This window comes from Schistocerca serialis, chromosome 1, assembly GCF_023864345.2.
Source record: "Schistocerca serialis cubense isolate TAMUIC-IGC-003099 chromosome 1, iqSchSeri2.2, whole genome shotgun sequence".
In the NCBI taxonomy this organism is placed as follows: Eukaryota; Metazoa; Arthropoda; class Insecta; order Orthoptera; family Acrididae; genus Schistocerca; species Schistocerca serialis.
Window position 1 is genome coordinate 708,872,461 of NC_064638.1, and position 18,372 is coordinate 708,890,832.

An 18,372-nucleotide genomic window follows, 5' to 3' on the forward strand; every position below is an offset into this window, starting at 1 on the left:
TCAATCCAAGTTCACTGGCACTGTAGACTGCAATGACACATCATAGGGTACAGAGTGTTAACAAGATTGCAAATCGACATTTTTATATTAGTGTCAAGTATAAGAAGCACCTGAATTTTGGAGGCAATTTTTCAACGAAAGAAGTGTGTCTTACGCACAGAAAATTTTGTTTCCTCTTCTTGCTGTGGGTAGCTGTCCATTTTTACTTCTAGTATTCCAAGTAATTTACTTTTCTGTGCATCAAAACTGTTCCCCCATTAATATCCCACACAAATTTCCATACTTTTACTCTCTGGTGCTCCTTGTGTGGTATTTTTTAAGCCACATATATGGAATATTTATTTTTAATTAAGCGTCCTTGTATCTTCACTCATCCATCATTATCTCCCAGTTTTTTCTTCAGTTCTGTAGTAACTTTAGTTTTCACATTAATGAAAAGCAGTAAGTGTATATATTTATCCCATTACTCCTGATCACTAAATATACCTATCACATCCACTGTCTTGGCCAGTGCAACACCTTTTGTCCCTGCCCCCCTCCCCCTACATAATTGTAGTAACTGGACATGGTAATTCAAAGTAAGATATTTTAGCTCCTCTTGCCATTAATTAATGATTAACCCTCATGCAAAATAAATTTTTAACACAAACACTTGTTGAAAATCTTGTTACCAATGGGTGTCTTAAAAATCAAATGATCATATTTACGTAAAATAAAGACTAGCCAATTCCGCAATCATACATGTATTTTATTTTAAACATAGACATTAACTTTATAGTTAGTTCATACAGCACTGCGTAAATGTACAACAATTTATCCGGAAAAAAAACAGCAATGACAAGATATAAACATACCTATGAAAGTACCAACAATTGTCCACAAAATCGGAAAAACACGTGGTGCTCTTATAATGAGGACTCTACCCATTGTCTCTGGATAGTTAGCTTCCACTATTTCTATTATTCTTAAAAGGGCCTGGAAAATTTAAGGAGATGATATTAGGTGCGAACTGCAACAACAGGTATCCTTTTTTTTGTAACAGAACAACATATCTAGCACATTCACTCAATTAAATATACATGAAATTAATCAACACATATTTTTTTAATGTCTTTGCATTAATGTCTTGTCCAGTGAAACAGATTAAGTTACACAAAAAGAAAATTTTAACAAATGTATTTCATGTGATACTACTGACTTGCTTACAGAAAGCATAAATCATCATATTCTATACAGCTTTAGAATGTTTTACTTCAGTGAAGATCATGAGAAACAAATGATTTTCAAATGAGTGACATGTTCCATGTGAGGGAAATAGGCAGTTCCCACCACCAGTGCTGACTTTGCTCTTTCAGTAGCCACTGCACAAAGAACTAGGAAACACTGTGTCTTTTATAGGGGAGCATAATTTTAAAACCAGCAAATCTGTGGTTAATGTTCATCATCTCTTCAATTAATAGTTCAAGGTTTTGTGAGACTGTCTCAAATACATGGTGCATTTTGAGTTACATAAAACAAATTATTAGGAAACCACCCAGCCTTCCCCAAAAATAGAGAATCACAGACATGAGCAGTCTCTTTTAGTTTAAAACGCTCCATACATATACAGTGTCTTTGAAGATACACTATTACGATCATCTCCAAAGTATGTATTCATACTGAATTTTACTTCCACTGAGGATAGCTCCCATCTGTGCAGCTCATGAAAGGAGGTGGTGGTGGTGGTGGTGGTGGTGGTATGGATGTGAAGTAGCCATCGAAATCTTGCATGTTGTGCCATTGAGTGGTCCATTTTGGTTTTGGGAACAGTTTGGCAGTGGCAATTCATTCTAGTTGACAGCTAGTTGGCTGTCATACCAATTTAAAATGCTGGGCAGTGGTTGCAGCACAGAAGGTATATAACACAGCTGCTTTCACAGGTGGCATGGCCTCTGATGGGATAGGATAACCTCTGGCAGGACTGCAGTAGGTGGTGCTGGATGGGTGCATTGGGTAGGTCTTGCATCTGGGTCTTCCACAGGGGTACAATCCCTGTGGCCAGGGATTGGGGTAGGGTGTGACATAGGGAAAGACTAGGATGTTGTGGAGGTTGGGTGGGCAGCGGAATACCACTTTGGGAGGGGCTGGAAGTATCTTTGGTAGAATTTCCCTCTTTTCAGGGCATGAAGATTGATAATGAAAGCCATGACGAAGGACGTGGTTCAGTCTTTACAACGTGAGGTGGTACTGGTCGACTGGGGAGAGCTTCTTTGTGGTTTGTTCTTGGGATGGATGTGAAGATCGGATTTGTGTGAGGATATGGCATGGAAGATCTGTTTGTGAATTAGGTCTGGATGGTGTTGCCTGGCTGCAAAGGCCTTTGTGAGGCCTTCAACATGCTGGGTGTGGGAGTCGTCATCACTGCAGATGTGTCACACATGGTTACATGAGACTTATACCCTGTATAATCACCTGTGTCCATTACAACAGCTGTACATGGAACTCCACATGCTGTGTGATTCTCAATAGCAGTGTAACGCACTTCTAGCAACTCAAAATCCCCCCCATATATTACTCCTGGTCTGACTGTTCTTGTTTCCTCTTTGGCTCTGACACATGACAACAAATCATGTGTGAGCGAATGTATTTCATGTGCATGGTGATATATCATGCATGATCAGATATACCCCAGTCACAATACTACCCTTTGCTCCTAACACAATTCCTTCAATTCCTTACACCTGTCAAAGTTATTCAACTATCCCTACAACCATCTGACACCTTTATTTATTTGCAACTTCCAATGCAAATTTTTTTGCCCAGCACTGACTCCTCCCCCCATCCCCCCTCCTCCTAATGAAATCCTGCTCCATTTATTTGGACCAGTTAAAAAAAATGGTTCAAATGGCTCTGAGCACTATGGGACTCAACTGCTGTGGTCATCAGTCCCCTAGAACTTAGAACTACTTAAACCTAACTAACCTAAGGACAGCACACACATCCATGCCCGAGGCAGGATTCGAACCTGCGACCGCAGCAGTCGCAGTTCCGGACTGCGCGCCTAGAACCGCGAGACCATCGCAGCCGGCTGGACCAGTTCAGAAAAGTTTCCCAATCACTAGCCAAAACCTTGTCCCATATCCTGTTCCTTTAATGCTGCCTAAGCCATGGAATTTCCCTCAAATGCCTAACCATAAAAACATCTATTTCTGGATTCCACTCCTCCTTCCACAATGGCCATCTTTCCAGATTCACTGGACCCTTTCCCTCACAAATCTGGTCCTACAACAACAATTTCCACTCCCTCCACAAAATACTGTTACTATGCAATCCCCACTACCTATACCTCATCACCCTAATTGAAATCCTCACACTCCCACTCCTACGACATTCCAGACATCACTTCCTAAAGCTATCCAGCCTGCTGACATCCTACTCCCACCTTGGGGCATCACTGTCCAACCCCCATCCTACCCACAGTGTTCCTCCTTGGCAACCCCTCATAGCACCCAGACTTTGCCTAGTTGACTTTCAACCTACCACATCCTCCAAAATGCACCCACCAACCTTCCACGAATAAATGGTAACTGCCAAACTGTTGCCAATAACAAGGTCGACCACCCACCTGGCACAACAGGCAAGATTTCAATGGCTGCTTCACGACCTGTGTAATGTGAATACTCCCCCCCACCCCACCCCTACCACCCCAACCTTTTCTGAAATGCACAGATGGGAGCTATCCTCATAGGTGTGTGTGTGTGTGTGTGAGAGAGAGAGAGAGAGAGAGAGAGAGAGAGAGAGAGAGAGAGGGAGGGGGGGGGGGCACTTTTGTGTGTGTGTGTGTGTGTGTGTGTGTGTGTGTGTGTGTGTGTTTTTACATGTTTTTTTCCTACAAGCTTGAAAAAGGAAGTTATGCCAGAAGCTAGCGAATCCCTGTACCTTTCGTTTGTGTACCTATCGACGACGCAGCCCACCTGCCTTTAGGTGTGTATCCTTTATTCCTAAATAATCCTTAATTCTCAACCAGAACTTTTTGTACATAACTGTAATAACAGTAGTAGTAAACCACTGTCACTACTGTTATCAGCTGAAGTATCAAGACGGTACCTGTAGGCATTACACAAGTAGTGCAGGGGTACCAGTTATTGATCCTTACCTTCACGCCTGGACGCCAAAGATGCCTCATGTTGAGTCCTTCAAGATCAACAAGTAAGGACCATGTTGATACTGGCTTTCCTTGAGTTCTTGTAGCTTCTTCCATAAGCTGCAGACCCTCTTCACAAACATGCAGTGTCTGTATACAATGGGAACACAATGACAATGTACATCAGTAAATCACTACTTTTTAAATATTCAAAAAGGAAAATAAATCTTGCCATTTAAGCAGCTTCTTTTAATAAAATTACTTAAACTTTCTGATGATGATGAATTCCATCATCATTTTTATTTGTTCACAAAAAATTAACATTTCCGTTCATTATTTTTGTTCCTTTCGAACAATGGTACCATACCACATGGGGAGTGATCAAAAAGTAGCAGGAATTTTTGTTTTTCCTCAACAAGCTTTATTTATTCATCAGCATCAACTTTGTCCCCTTCATTGTAATCCTCCTCTGACATAATACGCTTGGCCCAGCAACCTTTCCATTTTGGAACCACTTCCAGAACTCAACTTTTTGTTATGGTGTTCAGTCCCTTCAGCAATTCTGTCCCCCCCCCCCTCCCCCCTCCTCCTTCCATGATTGCAAAACAACATTGTTTTATGGTTCTCTTCAGCCTCAGGAATGTCTGGCAAATACGGTGGTTAAGGCAACATAACAGTTTTGTCTTTTGCCTGAAAATCACAGACAAGCCTTAAGGTGAGAGTGGGAGCATTATCACAATGCAATTTCCACGAGTGGTTTTGCCATACTTCTGGTCATTTTCTTTGGATGAAAACAGCACATAACTTCCAGTTCATATTCCTTACTGACCGTACAACCATAAGGCAGGAACTCATGATGCACTATCCCATTGTAATAGCAGGAAGAACCACCTCATGTGGTGGAATTTTTCGAACTTTTTTTGTGGACTTGGCTCTTCAGGCAGTTTCCACTGGGACAACTGGGTCTTCGGTTCGATGTCATACCCATACACCCATATTTCGTTCCCTGTTATAGCCTTCTTTAAAAGTTTTGGCTTGTTGTTGACTTCGTTCTGCAAATTCCCGAGTGATGTCTAAGGAACATCATTTTTGGTCAAAATTCAACAATTTTGAAACAAACTCCGCTGCTACAAGTTTCATACCCAAAAATCTGAAAAAATTGCTGTGTACGAGCCAAAAGATATGTCGACATTATTAGCAACCCCTCTGATGGTGATTCGGCAAGTTTCCAAAACCAGTTTCTTTACTTCTTCCACACTGGCGTCAGCAACTGATGTTTATACCACTCAAACTCTTGCCTTACTCATAGTAGATTCACCAAACGCCACAGTCAACATTCTGAATGCAGTGCTGCACTTTATTCCATTTTTCAAGCAAAATTTGATGCAAATTCTTTCATCCATCTTCTCTGAAAGTATAAATTTCCAAGCACTCAAAAACATGTATAACCTTTCAAACTGCCAACAATAAACTAAATATTCAAAACAGCTAAAAATGCAAACATACATCATGAACATGTGTACCAACAAGATAAAAAAAGATGTTGGAAATTGGACGTATAACACCTGCGAAATTAGAAAATTCCCATTGCTTTCCGATTATACCTCATACTTATAATACATATATGCAAGTAGCAATTTAGAGACTACTAGATAAAACATTTACCGCCACCAATATAAAGTAATATTCAAAAGTAATACTACCAATCTTTTACAAACACAATTGTATTAACACACAGACACTAAATTAAACTTGATGAGGTAGTCCCTACAGGACAGGAGTTAGCTTGTATTATCAATTATCCTAACTGCTCTCTTCTGAAGCCTGAAAATCCTATCCCCGTAGATTGTGGGTACCCCACACCAAATTTCAATCCCATATTGCAAATCTGAGTGGATTAATCCAGAGTATACCTGTTTAAAGCCAGGAGGGATTGTTATATTTTATGAGATGATTTAGTAAGTAAATATTACAGCTAATGTTTTTACAGCTGTAGGTGACATGCTCCTTCCATGTATGATGTGTAATCAATCACAATGTCTACAAAGTTATGTTTATTGAATGTTTCAGCTTTAGATAGTGGTTCAATATTTATGTCCACTTGAGATTGGTTATAATTTAACAAAAACCATGACAACATTCTTCTTCCCATTCAATGTTAAGTTTATTCATGGTTAGATAATCTGTCTTCTGTTCAAAGTTCTCTTTATGATTTTAGAATGCTAGCTGCTCAGTATGGCTCCAGCTAATGATTGATTTATCATCAGTTCAGTTAACTAGCTTTGAGTTTTACGGATGTGCTTTGTCACTAACATACACAAGAAACAAAAAGGCCAAGAACACTACTCTGAGGGATTCCACAGTTGAGAGAATCATGTGCTGATGATGATATTTGGTTTGTGGGGCACTCAACTGTGTGTTCATCAGTGCCAGTATGAAGTCTCAATTTTTACACAGTCCAATTTTTACACAGTCCAATCTAGCTACTATAATGAATGATTATTATTATGATAACACGAACACCATCCCTGGGCAAAGAAAATCCCCAACCCGGCCAGGAATCAAACCTGGGAGCTCGTGATCCAGAGGCAGCAATACTAGCCACTAGACCACAAGCTGCAGACGAATTGTGAGCCGATTTTACTATTAGGATCTTACAGTCATCCTTATAAGACAGTTTGACATACTGTCTTCTATCTTGGAGCTGAGTAGTTAAGAAATTTAATGCTACTCCTCTAATAGTGTCCACAGTAACTTTTTGCTGCGTACTGCTGAACAAGTTGTATAATGGAAACAGTAATTAGGATTTTTCTGGGCTTGTCTAAGGCCTACTTTTATCCAAACTATTGTGTGATCCACAGTGTCAAAGGCCTTAAACAAATCTAGAAAAATCACAATGACTGTTTCCATTATACAATCTGTTTAGCAGTACATGGCAAAAAGTTATTGTGAACCACTCTTTTCAGAATGCATACTGTGTATTATTTAAGAAGTTGTATTCCTAGAAGAAAGATTTCATTTCATTCAGACTTACTCCTTCAAGTAACTTGTCCAGTATTCAAGTCAATGAAATTGGTATGTAATTATTTGCCAGTGGTTGCTCCATTTTTGTACACTGGTCATACCTCAATGATTTTTAAAAATCCTTGAAAGGTCCCCAGGGTAGTTCAGCCATGTATTAAAAGTGATACTGGTTTTATTAATCCATTTCTGCATTCTTTAAATAATGCAGATGACGTGTCATCTCATCCACTACATATTTTTTAGTTTGAAGATTAGTTTCATTCTTTTACACTTCTCAGGAAAAATTAATAGCTCATTTTAATTGAGTTTATATGTAGCATTGACTCATCCATAAATTATTCTCTGCATACCATACTAAAATGTTTCTAGAAGGCCTCACATAATGTCTTTGACTCACTCATCAACATTCCATTTTCCCATCCTTCGTTTACTATGCTCTAGGCTGTTTTACTAACATAACTGGGTTCATTTACCTGTTCAGTGTAACAATGCGCTTTTAGAGTCTTCAGTGATTCCCTGCATGTTTTTCTGCTGCTTCTGTACTTTGTTAGGAAATAATGTAGTTTTATATTCCTGAACCGGACGTAAAGGTGCTTCACACTTTCCTTTAATTTATGGATTTCTGGAGGAACTAAGTTCCTTTGTGTAATGCGATTTCCTTCTCCCTTTTTTTCTGATTGAAACTTTGATTAAATCAGTGAATAGGAAGTCCAGGTTGGAACATCAACAACAATGGAATGGACAGATTGCTGCTCAATGTAAAGAAGGCACAATGAAAAAAGCCTTCTTCAAAAAAGAAAGAAAAATATACACATTCACACATGCAGGCACAGATGATTGCTATTGCTGGCTGCGCTGGCCTGACTGCTACTGTTTTGAATGAAAGGAACAATTCTGAGTGGGGTAGGAACAGGAAGGTATAGCAGGGTAAGGGTTGGCTGGGGGGGGGGGGGGAGGGGGGGGGGGAGGGGGGGGGGAGAAGAGTGCTGTCTGACAGAGCATGCAGGGATTAGAAGGTGGCAGGACAGGCCTGCTTAGTGCATCATCAGGAGCCTGTGGGGGAGGAGGGGGGAGAGGAGGAATAGAGAGGTGCTGGGAGGGTGCATTGGCAGAGAGGAGTACAAAGTGAAGGTGAAGGTAGGAGAGCTGGGAGAAGGTGCTAGGACAGAGGGGGGGCATAAACTATCACCTGCTACTAATTCATGTCCCTCACTGCTATTGTGCACTGCTATCTGCCAATGTAGGATATTCTCTTTACAAGCTCATTTTATATTATTGCACTCTGAAGAAGCTTGTTAGCTGGTTACATGGAATGAGCCACCTGTACCTCACATTCTTAAAATAGTAGCATAGATTTGGGATATTCCTTTTAAATTCTGAGGCTACTCTCTTTCGATGCAGAGAGTAATAGGAGCACTAGTCAGTATTATACTGTTCTTGGTGAACATTTCTTCTTATCGCAGTCTCCTCCTCCTCCTCCTCCTCCTCCTCGACCACCACCACCACCACCACCACCACCACCACCACAAAAAAATTCTTACCTCATTCTACAACACAAAATATTAATGCAAGTCTTATTATGTCACATTCCTTTTCTTCCACATCTTTCACAATTATATTATTTACGTAGTTGGAATACTTGAATGTGAAATATATCTATGTATCTAAAAGATGATTCATTACCATAATACTTCAAATCAATTACAATGACTTGTTACTTCCGGGTATTTTACTTTCCTCCACCTTACTCCCGTAACCCTTGAAGTCCCGCAATATTAACAAAATATATAATTTACAAATTTTTCATAAACTTAACCTTTATTGTTATAACTAATACAAGATGAAATTGGCAAAAAGTTAATAATAAAGTGTTTTAAGGAGGTGGTTTCACTTTGGAATGATGAGGACATACAGTTTCCAAGCAGTTAACATGATATGTTTGAATGTAATGTGATATATTTGAATACAAGACACATCCCACATCTCAAAACTTCTAAGAACTCATAATGCATAAAACTAAGTGGTCCTAAAGAACAAGCAAAAATGGGCCTAATGTTTGGTAAATTTTCTATTTAGAACTACATGCAGCCCCTCTGGTTCCATTTCAAAACCACTGTTTCTGGCCGATGAGGCCAGACTGCAGAGTGCAGCAATACCTCATGGGAGAAACAATCTGGCATGGGCAGTAGGGGTAAGGAGGAGGCTGGAGTGGGGAGGACAGGAGATAGCAGGTTAAGGGTTGGGGAAAGCTGTAGTGCTGCTTGTGGGAGCCTGCAGGAACATGGTTGGGATGTGATAGGGCTGCTAGGTGCAGTCTGGAGGTAAGGAAGGGGAGCGGACATGGAGAAAATTAGAGAGAGACAGCTGTCTCTTGGTTACAGTTTGTCGGTGGTCATTCTTGTGGACAAACAGCTTGTTGATTGTCATGCCCACATAGAAATCAGTGGTTGCAGCTTACTTTGTACACCACATGACTGCTTGCACATCCCTTTGATGGGATAGGGGTTAAGTTGACCAGGATGGAGTAAGAGGTAATGGGATGACATACGGGAAAAGTCCACATTTTTGTGTAGGTACCATCCCATAGACAACTTTATGATTTATCTTACTGGTTTGTATTTTCTGTGACCTGTATAAGACATTTGACTCTGTGAATCACTACATCCTCCTAGATAAACTGAGGTTTTGTGAAATTGATGGTATAGCCAACCAATGGATAATCCAACCAAAAGACTGCAGATAGTTGTGCTCAGTAATTAAACTAAAGTAATCAAGGGAGATTATTCTGACTGGGGAGAAATCACATATGGGGTTCCCAAAGGTCAATCTTTGGTCCACCACTGTTCCTCATGTATGTAAACAGTCTAACACATAATATACAAGAAGAATTAGTTCTTTTTGCAAATGACACTACCAGTATTGTAATCAGTCCAAGCATACAGACCCCCCCCCCCCCCCTCCACACACACACACACACACACACACACACACAGACAGAGAGAGAGAGAGAGAGAGAGAGAGAGAGAACACTCATTCCACATCATGATTAATCGCGCAAATGATCCATGGGACATGAAAGTAACTAACTATAAACTAACAACATATTCCATCCTGGATTTTCCATTGTTTAACTATAAACTAATTAACTCTAATTTCACTGTCTTTATGTCTCCCCTGATTTTTTTTTTTAATTAGAAAGTGTAGAATCAGGTGTTTCCCCATTTTACTGCCTCAGTTGCAGCATGCATCATTAATGTTTTAGTTGTTCAGGTACTATACTATAATGAATAATGAATGAAACCTGAAGACAGACACACATTTTACGAGCAATGTTACAATACTGAAAGGAAGAAAAATATGTTTTTGTACTGCCACAAAAACAGAAACTTTCTCTCTCTTTTTCTTATTTTTCATTCAATAAAATACTGCTCACTTGTAACTACTAGGAAGACAAATTTACATTGGACTTTCAAAAACAAAATAATAATTACCAATTTCAAGAGTCCCTCTTCTCCTACTGATTTGAAAAGTCCTTTAACATCCATTTGACCAAGACGTAGAAGATACAATGGCCGACCATCTGAAAGTACAATACAAAAACTTTGAAGGAAATCATTAAACAAAAAAACAAAAAAAAAATGCACACACGCCCTTCCCCCGCATTTTACCTTTATCCATATGGTGCCACCCTCCAGGAAAATAATCTTGCACCACCTGAGGGATCTGATATTCAGAAAGTATACGGTCCACTTGATGTTTTTTTCTCCAAATGAGTGACTGTGACAGCATTTCTCTAGCCTTCTCCACATTGAAATCCCTGGCTCTCAAAAATCTTAGTAAAGTTGAATCACTTGGGACCTGCAAAGATAGTATTTCATAATAAATGTTCTCCATTATTTTCGGTTGTTCATAACCTCTTACAAGTAGCCAACACATTTAATAACATTTTCAGTTGTTGCTGATAATATGACAAAATCAGACTTAAGTAAGAACATGCCAGCCAATGAAAATAAAGTAAGTGCATGTAGAGTGTTCAGTGTACATCAGCTCTGTCTCACAAGATGGAGTAGCAAAAGCAATAAAAAGACTCAAAAATTCCAACTCCCGAGGCATTGATGGGGTCCCTGAAATAATCTTAACGAAGAGTACACCAAGCTTAACTGAAATACATACTAAATTGCTCACTTCAGACAAGTATTTTCTCTGATTTATTAAAACATCTGAGGTTATTCCAATACATAAAGGTAAGAGATGTAACATTAGTAATTATAGACTCATCTCCTCTTGCATTTCAAAAACATTGCAAAAAGTTAGGTGTGACAAATTTATGGAACTTGTGAATCAAAACAATATACTATGTAATGAACTACATGGATTCAGAAGCAAGAGTTCTACAACAACTACATTTCCAAGTTTATCATTTGCATACTAAACCTGACAGACAAGAAACAGGATTCAACAGGCTTATTTATTGACCTATCGAAACAGGGTGAATCATAAGATTCTGCTGTCAAAGCTTGAAAAATTTAGCATTCAAGTTCTGTCCAACAATTGGATCAGTTCCTTCCTGAGTAATCTTAAACCAATTACATGTGGTGTACCCCAAGATCAGCAATGAGATCTCTTTTGTTCTTTCTGTACATAAATGATCTAAGGTTTAATGTGGGTGCATATAAAAGAACCACATTTGCAGATGACACCACACACTACTACAAGGGGAAAGTAAGGAAGAATTACAGCAATTAGTAAACACTATCACAAAACAACCTAGCAACTGGGCACAGAATAATCAGTCTGTAATATATAAGAAAAAACTATCACACTAAAATTCTACAATTCTCTGAACAAGTATATATTTATCCCATTCGTTTCTACCAATGATGAAATAGCTGGTAACAGTACAGGAAGCAAATACTTGTGACTATGGCTGCAAAGCAATGTAAAATGGAATAAACATAATAAATATCTTAACGAAAAATTGACCAAAACATGCTACCTCCTTTGCTCACTAAAATCCTACTTTAAAGAAAAACAGCAAAGAATGCATATCATGCCTACTTATATTCTTGCCTTAAATATCAGGTAACTTTCTGGGAAAACTAAAGCAGCTATCAGCACTTTCAAACTGCACAAAAGGGCCATTAGAGTTAAATTCAGATGAAAACTTAGTTACCACATGTCAACATTATGGAAACCCTTATATTAATAAATAAATAAATAAATGTAACAGTTATAGGCTGCTGATTACAAAAAACCTGTGATATTATGATCACTTTAACGAACAACAGAAAAATTTAATCTGACTGAAACCAACACATCCTCGAAACTTCCTGGCAGATTAAAACTGTGTGCCAGATGAGACTTTAACTTGGGACCTATGCCTTTCATGGGCAAGTGCTCTGGAAACATCCCCGAGGCTGTGGCTAAGCCACGTCTCAGCAATATCCTTTCTTCCAGAAGTGCTAGTTCTGCAAGGTTCAGAGGAGAGCTTCTGCGAAGTTTGGAAGGTGGGAGACAAGGTACTGGCGGAATTAGATCTGTGAGGATGGGCTGTGAGGCGTGCTTGGGTAGCTCAGATAGTGGAGCACTTGCCTCTAAAAGGCAAAGGTCCTGAGTTTGAGTCTTGGTCCAGCACACAGTTTTAATCTGCCAGTAAGTTTCATATCGGCACACACTCCACTGCAAAGTGAAAAAGTTCATTCTGGCAACACATGCCTGTGCCAAAACATTATTTTTCACATGGGAATTGAACTTTAGAACAGACTTCCAGAAAACACAAAAGCAATTATTGAGGTCAAATCCTCTGGAAAACCTTTCAAGTCAATTACAGCATCATTGCTTTCATTCAACTGAAGAATATTTAAATTTATGAGGTGTGCTATATAAATAATTAATATATGAACTATATTATTGTAATCCTAAATAAGTATGCATAGAAATCACTTTCATTTGTATACTAACTGACTTGTATAATGTCTTATGCAAAAGCTGATTTGTGAATAACAGGACTAGTAAAACAAATCTACAATGCATATATCCTCAATAAGCTCTTTACACAGAAGGTGTTATTTTTAAATAAGGCTGAAAATACAGCTGGCAAGGCACTAACTAAAGAGTACAGGCTTCCATTTACAGTCAAAACTACATGAAATGCACAAGATACTTATTAAGTGGAAACACGAGAGACAAAACAATGAATATATAACATACCTTCCCTTTTTGGAGATCAGCTACCCATTTCCGCAACTGCACAAGGGAAGATTCTTGAATGAGACTCAGTTCCCCAAGGTATCTTTGAATGTAATCTGTATCTAGTTCAAACTGTGATTCTGAAATATTCAAACCACTTCCCTATGAATTGTGCATATATTAATAAAGAAAACTTAATATTGTACACCATGACTAATAGTTTGAAGAAATTAATTGCACTCAACAAAAAAACTGGTGCTCAGTGTCAAAAAATGTGATAAAAAGCCAACACTACACTACATTAATATTTGAATGTTTCATAGTGTAGACATAACAGTTAGAAGTATTTTAGCATTCCAATTTACAGAAAGGAGGCAAGTTCAATTAGATCTCTAATTTTCTTCACAAATTTTAATTATATCATAACTTTATTCTTTCACCTCTTTTTGGAATATAATCATATTAAGCACGTTAAAACTACAATTTTTTTCAGAATAAAAACTTACCAGCACTTGGAGACAGCATGGGAGGGGATGGTAAGGCTGCACTGATGTTTGAAGCCGATGCTCCCAATGCAAAGTCCCCAGATGAATCATTTGCTGTTTGTGCCCTGAAAAAACATATATGGTTGCAAAAGTTGATTAACACAGAGTACCACCACAGCTGCCTAAAACTATCTCAATATCACACCTCAGCCACCTCAGTAGAATCATGTCTGCAGACTGCTGCAACAAATGCAAACTCACTGTAGCATGACATGACCTGATCTACTTTTAACGCATCAGCGCACTCACCTCTCTTCCTCAGCTGCAGCGGAACCATCTTCAGGTTCTTGCCATGGTGGTATATAAACAACGCCTTCCTTTTTGAGCTCATTTATAAAGTGCTCAATTATTTCCTTTCCCTGCAGATTTGAAGTATATACAGATGACTGTCATTTTATAATCTAACACAGTAGTATTTCATTTCTGAATTTTCTTGAAACTGACAATAGTAATAAATTTCCCAACCACTTTAAAGTATTTTATTGTTAACTGGATGCTTTGTTTGTACCCACTGGTTCTCTAGCACATTATGCCAGGATAAAAGCATATTCAACTCACCTTAGCTATGTTCTGTGAATACTGCTTCATAGCTAACTTCTCCATTGAATTTTCAAAGCCAAAAAAGGATTTTATGTCAAGAGTGGCAGACTGGTCGAAGCATGTCCAGTCTGGATTTTCAGGGTGGACCTGTATGGGTCAATATCACACACATTAAACTATTTGCACTATTTAATACTTCTAGGTTACATTCACTATATTTCATTTGAACAGTGTTATTGTGATACTGTTTTACATGACTTAAAGACTACATTTCCCTGTCTATGTGAAGGCCAATCTCAGGAACTACCATAGGGATTTTAATAAGGTTTCCATTACTAGATATACTGATTCATGAGGAAGGTTTCTGTACATAATTTATTAACACTATGATATATGTTTATTAACACATGTCGTCCAGCCATAGATAGTTAATGCAACCTATGCAAAGCTGAGACAGCAGATTGTGTCCATATACAATATTTTATTGTAACAGAAATATTGATCAAATCTCACCTAACTTGCTGTTTATTTATTTATTTATTTATTTATTTCCTTCCTCCCTCCTCCCCTGCAGATTTGCATTTTGTGGAATGTATGTACAAACTTTACCATTTCATGAAAACTGCCACTATCATGGATGTCTGTTACTAGCTAACAATGTTAGGTGAGCACGATAGCTACCTGTATTATTCACAGTGTACCTTCAATATGAAAACAATGCATTCAAATTCTTGCATGCTTTTTTGAGCACATACTGGAGCAATTCTAATTCACTTGGTTAAATTTAATGCAGTGTACAATTTGATTTATTGATCTCCCCTTTTTTTTGTTAATGTATACATTAACTCATTCACCATCGTTGATGAAGATTCCTCCTTAATGGGAGCTGTAAAAATCAATGATTGAATGACCCTCCTGTGGTTCTGATAATTAATGAAAGCGTGTAACTTTTCACCATTGTCGTCTTCCACCATCACCGTCATTTTTCATCACCTGTGAGTGTGTATCACTAGTTTTTTTTCTGAGCAAAGACATGGCTGTTCATTTGCAATTTCAGTAGACATGAATTTATGTAGTGTATCTCTTTTCCATGATTTATCATTTTCCTCGTAGCTGTACATGACACTGTTAATAGATAAGTCATTACTCCAGGTTACTTAGCTTCCTAGACTACCCTTTATCTCCAGGATGATTTGTAATGTTCCAATGTATACTAAAACAATAATATAATTTGTTTCTGCACTAACTGGATGGAGCCAAGACATTTTTAATGCTAAATGGTATATATGTGAACAACACAAGCTGAATTAAGTTAACAATAAACTCTACAATGATTTTTGCTATTTCTCCACCTTCATAATATTGGACAGCCTCCTCTGTCACAATCTTCTAATGCCATGCTTTTCTTTACAGTAAGATAAGGTTGTCCACCCACAGCTGAACTACCTCCAGAATAGTGAAGCATTTTTTTGGCAGTGTGAACTAAGTATGTGCACATAATTTGATAGCTAATCCTATTACAAATATCTGGCGCTACCAGTAGTTCAGCCATTGATCCACAAATACTGATCAAAGTTAAATCTAATAATTTTCCGATACTTTGTAAAGTAGCTAGGTCGAAAATCATCTAACATAATAAAAATCTAACAGTTTTCCCTGCACCTGTTTCTCTCTTAAATCATCCACATGAACAATAATTTATTGGTTATCCTCGGCAGACACATCTATCCTCCCTTGCTGCTATGATTTCCATACACAGATTGACACACAAAAACCATTATCATCCATCCATTATAAAAGGCCCATCATAAGGAAACTTTGTTGATGTGTGATGATTCACAATGCACAGAGCGAATCAGGACGAAAGATACGTGCTTTTAGGGATGATAGTATTGGTGATTCCTTAAAAAGACATATGCTCTGTTCTTAACAGATTCTGAGGAAACTAATCAAAACAGTGGGGAGAAGGACAAATGTAGGTTTGTACATTTCTTCACAAAACATATTCAAAAAGTCTATACATTTTGCAGCTCAGCTCAAGTGAAGCATACATTGAAATGGTCAGTAAGTACATCATTACATAGCCTAACATTGCTTTGGTTCTACCCACATGTGAGTGCTGGTGAAGAATGACTGTGGTTGGCGGCAGTGATTTTCAAACACCTGTATACAGTTAAGAAAAGGGCATATGTTCATTTGAAGTTTTTTGTTCAGAATCACCAACACTATCATCCCTCAAAACATGTACCTTTCCCTCTGTCTCACCCTGAATATTAACGTCATGAACGGCATCTTTTGTGTGAAGTGTAACTACTGGTTTCATGAAAAATGCGCGAAAGTGAATTTAAAACTCATAAAAGACGAGTTTCCATGGTCGTGTCCACATTGTTTGCGTATGGAGACGGCCGAACTCGTAAGTACCGTGAACTCAAAAGAAGAAATTATTAAATTGCTTCAAAGTGACATTGAAGCGCTGAAGGCGGAAATTTTAGCATTGAAACAAGAAAATTCTGAACTGGTTATTGAAAGAAAATCCTGCGTGTAGAAATCAACCCATTACTGAACAAAGTGGCAAACATCCGCATTTGTGTAATACGGCAAATAATACAACAGAGAACTCTGTCAGTGAAACAAGTGATAAGTATAAATGGAAAACAGTTTCCTATAATAAGAAGGGCAAACGTAAAAGTGCAACGAACAAAGAAGATGACAAAAACGATTTTCTGTTAATAGGTGATTCTATATTAAAAAATGTTATTGTGCCGGACTGCAAGGTCTATGTTCGACCTGGAATCCGATCGCATCAGCTCAACAAACACTTTAAGAATGTATTGTCCACGAAAAGAAACACGGGCGAAACTGGTAACAAAACTTTAAGTACCGACGATTACAGAGGTGTCTTAATCCACGTGGGCACAAACTCCATCCGCAGTAACAGTGAGGAAGAAATCGTGAATGAAACGCGGAATCTGATTAGATCGGCGAAAACTGTATACCCAACAGCCAGGCTGGTAATTAGTGGAATCATTCATCGAAGATCGGTAAGTGATACTTACATCAACAGGATAAATACCGGCATTAGGGAACAGTGCAACAGACTCGGTGCAGTATTCATTGACCCAAACAAATTCTTAAACTGCAAGTGTCTGGGAAAAGACGGCCTGCACTTTAATAGATTAGGCTCTGTGAACCTTAGTAAAATGTTCATAGACGTGTGTAAAGTCCTAAGAAGCAAGGGAAACTAACTCATTGTGATAGGGGTGACAAAGAAAAAATTCAAACTGAAAATAAAAAGTTTAGGTACCAAACAAAGGATGCACGCGAAATAACTAAAAGAAAAAATGATCTATTGATGCACTTGAATATAAATGGCTTAGGGGCAGAACTACCAAATCGTAAATTCTCAAAAATCGACGAACTAAAAATTCTGCTTTCAGAATCCGTAAATATTAAAATAATCTGCCTAAATGAACACTGGTTAACAGAAGATAGTATAAAACTACTAAATAGTATTAATAATTATAAGGTAGCTGCTAGCTTTTGTAGAATAAGCAAATCTCGTGGAGGCTCCTGCATTCTTGTCAATTCTTCCATAAGTTATACAGTAAGAGATAGTTTTAATTATTTAAATGAAGAGAGCGTGTTTGAAAGTTGCTCTATAGAGCTGAGTGATCTGAATACATTGGTTATAGCAATCTACAGAATTCCTGGATGTGCGGTAACAAAAGTGTTTTTAACCAAATTCGAATGCCTCCTGGAAAAACTCCAGAAAGAAAGTAAGAAAAAAGTTGTTATAGCAGCAGACTTCAACTTAAATGTCTTAGTTGAAAGCAATGATTCCACAAAATTTCGTGACTTAATTCAGAAATCTGGTTTCAAGCTAAATTTTTCTGAAGGCACTAGGGAAAACAGCAGATCAGTGACCTGCATTGATAATATTATTACTAACTA

General features: G+C 38.1%; 1 protein-coding gene across 2 annotated transcripts in view; it reads right to left on the reverse strand.

Moving 5' to 3' along the window:
- Positions 1-18,372, reverse strand: part of LOC126481000 (SEC14-like protein 1) — a 237,820-nt gene that overhangs the window by 18,120 nt on the left and 201,328 nt on the right. For both annotated transcript variants that reach the window (XM_050104462.1, XM_050104455.1), the window contains exons 4-11: positions 14,440-14,568; positions 14,131-14,240; positions 13,843-13,946; positions 13,358-13,476; positions 10,816-11,005; positions 10,639-10,727; positions 4,136-4,273; positions 855-975 (exon numbers count right to left, since the gene is read on the reverse strand). In XM_050104462.1, the coding sequence (XP_049960419.1) occupies positions 855-975; positions 4,136-4,273; positions 10,639-10,727; positions 10,816-11,005; positions 13,358-13,476; positions 13,843-13,946; positions 14,131-14,240; positions 14,440-14,568 (1,000 nt within the window). The remainder of the gene's footprint in view (positions 1-854; positions 976-4,135; positions 4,274-10,638; positions 10,728-10,815; positions 11,006-13,357; positions 13,477-13,842; positions 13,947-14,130; positions 14,241-14,439; positions 14,569-18,372) is intronic.